This window comes from Aptenodytes forsteri, unplaced genomic scaffold (assembly GCF_000699145.1).
Source record: "Aptenodytes forsteri isolate BGI_AS27 unplaced genomic scaffold, ASM69914v1 Scaffold563, whole genome shotgun sequence".
NCBI classification, from domain to species: domain Eukaryota; kingdom Metazoa; phylum Chordata; class Aves; order Sphenisciformes; family Spheniscidae; genus Aptenodytes; species Aptenodytes forsteri.
This window is the reverse complement of record NW_008795318.1, coordinates 1056341-1062939: the sequence shown is the minus strand read 5'-3', so window position 1 is coordinate 1062939 and position 6599 is coordinate 1056341. Positions and strand designations below refer to the sequence as shown.

General features: G+C 42.8%; 1 protein-coding gene across 1 annotated transcript in view; it reads right to left on the bottom strand.

Moving 5' to 3' along the window:
- Window positions 1-5616: 5616 nt before the first annotated feature.
- The window catches only part of CACNA1G (calcium voltage-gated channel subunit alpha1 G), a 102093-nt gene continuing 101110 nt past the window's right edge, over window positions 5617-6599 (bottom strand). Inside the window, exon 40 of the mRNA XM_019472170.1 lies at window positions 5617-6471. Coding sequence (XP_019327715.1) covers window positions 5617-6471 — 855 coding nt within the window. The remainder of the gene's footprint in view (window positions 6472-6599) is intronic.

Below are 6599 nucleotides of genomic sequence, written 5' to 3'. Positions count from 1 at the left end.
CCACGCCCGGGGGGGGGGGCCGGTGACCCTCGCCCACCTCCGGGCAATTCAGCTCAGGCCTGTGTCCCTCCAAGACTTTACTGGCCTTAACCCTTTAATCTGCAGGATCCTCACCCCCTCGTAGCTGATCACAGCTCGTCCTTTACACAGTGCCAGCAGCAATAAAGGGAGCCAGGCACGTTTCTTTAAATTGCTTTTTTCTACTTTATTTTGGGGGGGGGGATTCTAGTACAGGTCACATCTAAGACTTATTGGTGCATCTCAGTTTGTATCTCTGGAACACCTGAAATACAGAAGGCACAAACAGGCGTTTCCTATTTTTCTTGCTTTCCAAGGCAGGGTTTTGCAGCTACTTGCAGGGTTTTGCAGAGCTCTGGCCGAGGGATGTGCTGTGCGAACAGCTTTTCCAATGGGACACTGCTCTCCAGAAGCAGGGCAGTTAGGCAAGTTCACCTAACTGTCTCAACTAAGCCAGAAACAAATTAAATTTGAAGTGCTACTTCCCCAGACACAGCTACCATTACATAGAAAACAACCTAGTTTCATGTGGCATCCAAATTACTTACCAAACACAATAATAAAGTGCCATGCCCCAAGCTCTGGCAAATTGAGAGCAAGCAGCCAGCCTGGGAGGGAGCCTTCTAAAAACCACAAGCAAAACTCAGCAAAAGAGCTTCATACAGGAACACTCACAGAACAAAAAAAAACAAGCCCCCTTCCAAGTCCCTCTGAAACCCAGCATGGGAAATAGAAGGATTTGCCATCCCCTATAAGGAATTACCACAGGGCTAAACTCACCTGTGCGCAGAGAGGTGTGAAGTCCTTGAACCTGTGAACTGCTCAGCTTTCTCGGCCCAGCCCAGCTTACCTTAATGCCACGCGGATCCTCCAGCCTCGGAGGGGTGGGAAGGCACTTCAGTGGTTCCAGCCTGGTGGGGTTGGCCCCGCAGCCTGGACAACACAGATGCATTACAGAGCTCACCTCTGGAGTCCTGCTCGGCGTGGATTTGCATGGGATTTCGCACAGATCCACATTTTCTCTCTGTTTAAGGGCTAACTTCCTTCCTGCTGTTTTCTACTCAGAGATGAATGTGAGAGGGCCTTTATCAAAACACCCTCTAGGGAACATAACCACTCTGGATGTCAGTTTAGGGTCCCTCCTGCTGCAGAGCGATCATCAAGTCATTCAAGCCAAAGCGAGAAATAGGGCTGCAGAGTGCCTAAGTGCCTGGTTCCTCCCTCTGGCAGCTGCTCCCCTGAGGAGAGGAGACTTTGCGTTAGGAGCTAACTAACTTATTCACTAAAGACCCCTGAAGAGTTTAGGTTCAAATGTTTCTGGTGGTACCTAAGCAGCATCTGGAGTCTGAGCCCCCGCTGCCCTGCAACACGCAGTCCACAGCTCCCAGGGCGGTACTATCCCCGCCAGCTCCTGCTTTGCGAAGAGCTAAATGACTGCAGAAGTGACGGAGAAGAGGCTGCTGTACTTCAGGCTGGAAATCCTAAGGTTGCGAATGCGTGGAAAAGCACAGCATCTTCCTCTTCACAGCAACATGTTTTCATGGACGGATCAAATCTGCCCCTTCCCCTGACTCCTTTCTCCCCTTCGGCTGCAGCGCTCTCCATTGCAGTCCCCGCAGCCTTCGCATCGTTGAGCAACTCGCCAAGCTGTCCTTTGCCAGCACAGTGCAATTGCAGAAGCACAACTGATGGTCTCCTTGGTAAAGCAGCACACCCTGGGCGATGCGCTGGGGCAGATGCGCTTGTGGTGTCAAACCAAATTGCTTCGCAAAGGGCCGACATGTCGCAATCTTCCTTTCAACCTCCCGTCTGCTGCTGCGATACAATACCTACTCCAACTGTTCGCAATTAAAACATGACCAAAGATTTGACCGCTCTGAATGATACAGATTATCAGCAGCAACAACAAAAAAGGGAAGTGCACAGTTGTTTTCTTTTCAAAAGCTTTTAATAGGACACATTTGTTTTTGTCATTTGTAAAGATTTACACTCATTTTTTGTCTTTTTTTCTTTTTTTAAAAAGGAACATTTTAACCCAATTTTCCCCATCACTACCACCTTTTGTTGCCCTGACCAAAAGACCTCGTTTTGGCCTATATACCTGATACAGTATAACAATATATTAACTATTAAATACAAAGTTCTATAATATATACTAGGTTGTTACAGACATTGCAATGGTACTGTGCCTATTCTAGTCACCTTGTGTAATAGTGTACATGGGTTATTATAGCCAAAGGGGCAGAAAAGGGGAGACTGGGGCATAGCCTAATTTACAATGGTAACACTTTTGTTTTCTTTTTTTCCTTTTTTTTTTTCACCTTGAACACACCTTGTGCTGAGTGCAATCCACAGAAGTCAAAAACAGTGTTTTCGTTGCCCGCCTCCAAAATATCTACAGCATAAACGGCCTGTAACCGAGCTATGAAAAATCAGTTCTATGTGCGAGGGGCTGCAAGAATGGAATTTACATTTTTCCAGACATGTCTGCAATCTCTCTTTCCCCGTGTGTCAGACTGGCAATAGCAGAATACCCTCCTCCCACCGGTATACAGTAACTCCACAGTAGTAAAGTGCTGGTGTGCTTGAATGAACTGGATAGCCATGCGACTATTTTACCATCGACAGGGGCTGAGTTTTGGGGGTAGATGTCTTATATGGGTACAGTTCTCGAACAGTAATAGCACTGCAATATCGTAGAACTTGAGCTTAGCTGCTTACTTCTAAACGCGACCTGGATGCAGGCTCTGAAACTAGGCTCTACATGTTGCAATACAGTAGGTCTGGCTCCAGGTTTATGAAAAGAAACTTGTAGATAAGAGCTGCTTCTGTTCCCAAGATGCTACGCAGACTTTTAACAATTTCTCTATAGATTTCTACAAAAATATAAAAAATTCTATCAACATAACCATTCTACAGAATTCCTGTGGATTTTGTACATTTTGTTTAAAAAAAGTCAAATTCTATAAAACCCCCCCAAACGGTATTTAAAATTATCTTAAGATTATTGCACACACTGCAGTACATTTGTATTTGTTTTTCAAAAGGGCATCTAGAAAAAACTTATCCGGTTTAGAAAACAAACTATTTTACATGGATTTCTTTTCCTGAATGCATCATCATAGAGTATTTTTTTATTTGCTAGTCTTTACTGAATAGTTACGTATGATGTAAACTTTTTGTTACTTCCACAAACCTCGTCAGTGGGCAAAACCCCAAGTATTGGAAATAGAAGAGCCGTTAGGCTTTCTGTTACATTTGGAGCTGAGCATTGGATTACCATCACATCACCGTTTTGTGCCATGATTTCAAGCTAAAATGTTGCATGTTGTTTTTGTAAGGAAGGAACTGTATAAGTAGTATCATTCCAGCTATACAAACACACTCCTAATCATTAAGGAACCAGGGTTGGCAATTTTGGTGGCCTAGCTATTTTTCCAAATTATTTAGTACATGTGAAAGGCAAAGCTAAGGCTCATTACGAGTGTAAAACCAAAAAGGGATTAAGAATATTTCTCAGGCTTAATACACTGCAGTTTTATTATTTCCTTAAATATGATCGGGGGGAAGAACTGATGAAAGGTTTGTTTGAAATCATTGCTTTAAACGGGCTTAACTCTGGATTTGGACTGGCATATCAAAGAGAGCGGTCTCCGTATGGGCCCATGTTGAAGAGGGGAAAAATGTCCCAGGCAAGAATTAATCTAACTGCAGTAAATAGTACAGAATGTTAATCCTCCTACTTCAAATACACTGATTGGCTGACTTCCCACTGAAAGCCTTTATATTTCTGCAGGACATGTAAATCAATAGGGATTGTTTATAGAGTAAACGTCCTCAAGTGAAAATAAAGGAGCTTAAGACCTCACATGGGCTGTTAGGTATGAACAGCATTTTCTTGTACACATACTTGAAGCTAATGCAGATACATGTAGTCGTAACAGTCTAATCTCTGAATGGGTAAAAGGCTGTACATCAACATGTTGTAGTGATTTGAAAAGATCAGTAGTTCTCAAAAAGTTACAAACTCCCGACTTGACAGAATTAGCACAAATCCTCCTCTTACTTGCGCTGGTTTAAAGACATGATCCAGCAAAGCCTTATCCATGCACGCAGTTTTAAACCTGTGACTATTCCCACACTTCAAACCATGCCTGCAGAGTCTTATTTAGCCTACATCTTAATGTGATTTCATGGAAGTTGAGTGAAGTTAATGCCTGGTTTCCACCAGTTGTGTGAAGAGTGGGAGGTGTCGAACCAGGCCAACCTCTCTTGATTTTCAGGCTGTGCTGTCCAGTTTTACAGATTGCTTTTTGCAGAGGGCGTTAGCACAGAAGCAAACAGTTAATTTCTGAGATGACTGACATTAAGGACATGTTATAAAGTAAGGACATGAATTCCATTTTTATCTACTTTTTATCACGATGTTGCTGCTTAAGGCTTTTGATAGATTGGAAATAAAATTACAGTCAGGGTCATGTAAATTAACTCTAGCAGTGACAGCAAAAAACCTGACTTTCTAAACTTAAAATCAACAATCATTTCAGTACCTACAGACTTTCTTACATGTATTCTGTAAAATAACTTGCAGTAGGCCTTGATTCTGTTGAACACATAAGCATATGATTTTAATTATCAAGAATTACTTAAATACGATCAACCTCAAGGCAGTTTAAGCAAGAGCTTAACTTTAAACATGTGCTTAAGCCCACTGCTGTGTCATGACTGCACTGAATTCACCCACTGCAAATCTTAAACACAGCCTTGCTCTCCTTTTTGCACGGTGCAGAAAGGAGGAGCTCCACTGCCGACAGTGGGCTGACAGAGGTGTAAAACTCAGCAAAAGAAACAGTCTGTCTCGAAGACACTGGAAAAACATCTCAGAAGTGACCACAGGCTTTTCTTGCCTCAGTTTCCTAGGCACGTATGAAAATTATCCACTGACATGATTTTGTGAGTCACCAGTGGATGATCTATAATACCCTTTCGTAATTCAGTATTGTGTACCGTTAAATAGCTCTACATTCACCATCTTCAGACATCTATCATCATGTTGTACCTTCCTGGGTTTGTACACCTGCTTTTACTCTGGATGTCGATTTTATGCAAGATTGGAATATTATTTTGTTAACAAACTGCCACTGCATTTCCATACTACCCAAACAATCTTTTTCCCAGAATATCATTGAAGTCCAAGGGGAAAAATAAATTACATTAAATAATCCTTATTTACTGCTGACTGTGGGATACATTTCCTCTGTAATGCACTAATTGGCTACATTTTGTGCTTTGCAAAACAAAATGAAACCCAAACAAAACAAAACAAAAAAAAGAGAAGGGATTAAACAATACTAGATTCAATTAATTTAATAAAATATAATATACATATAGATTCTGCACATTGTATTGCTTTTACCTAAGCAGAACATATGCTTAAGTAAGCGTGATATAGGTTAACCACTCTTTTAACCAGCTGGTTCTTTAATCTTTCTTTGGAAATTTTTTACCCAGTGCCGTTTTGGAATACAGAGTTTTTTAATTTTTTTTTTTCCTATTACATGAAAGGAAGAAAACATTTGGCACCAACAGAAAAGTAACTCAGGGGTCCATTTCCGTTTGATCAAAGGAAAAGCTAGGAAGTGTCAACAAGTCTTTCTTTGGGGTAGGAGATGTTGACATACTGTCTGGAAGCAACGAATCCCCTATATCCATCGAATCCTTGGACTCACAAGATGGAGCACGCCGTCGCAAGCAAATGTCTCCACTGGCAGGTGAGATGCTGTGAGGTCCTCTAGGTAGTAAACTCTGTCCATCAGGTGGATCTATAGATATACATGGAGGGCTCAGTTTTTTCTTCTGCCGTGTTCCTTGCAAGCCTTCCATTTCACTTACCACCTGACTTATGAAGCCAGAAGAGCTAGATGTGGAATGGTGCTGAGGACTGTTTTCCATTGAACAAATTTCTATTGAATGTCTCCTTTGATCATCTAACCAAGAGGGCGGTTTTTTTAGAAGACCCTGGGTGTCTACACTGTGGTATTTCTTCAGGTCCTTCAATGTAACATTGCCAGTATTGCCTATGTTCCTCTTAGGAGTGAGAGGCTGAACCTCTGAACAGGCACTCGAGGCTGTACAAGTTTCTGAAGTGAAAGGCTCCGAGGAGCTGTTTATTTCAGATACTTCTTGGTCCACTGAATCTCCAGGTGTCTCCTGATAGGAGTCTGCACAAGCACACGATGCTGGTGCCTGCTTTGAAATATTATACTGATTGTGGGAAAGCTGCTGCGTATGAACGCTTGCCCGGCTCCATGCAGCCAACTCTTGCGCTTCTGAGGGCGTCAGAGCCACTGAAGTCTCCTCCTTGGGCACAGCGGGGACATTTGGGTCAGAGAGTTCACTCACCTCGGTGTGGAGATTCTCCTTGCTATCCAAAGAGTCGTTCCTTATAGCCATCTGTATCGGAGCGCAAAGGGATCGGGGAGGAGGGGAGTTGCCAGATGAGAGAGACAGACCAAACAAAGGTTAGTACAAGCAAGGCACAGCATTTACAGGGCACTCAACTCTGCTGAGATACCTCAGCA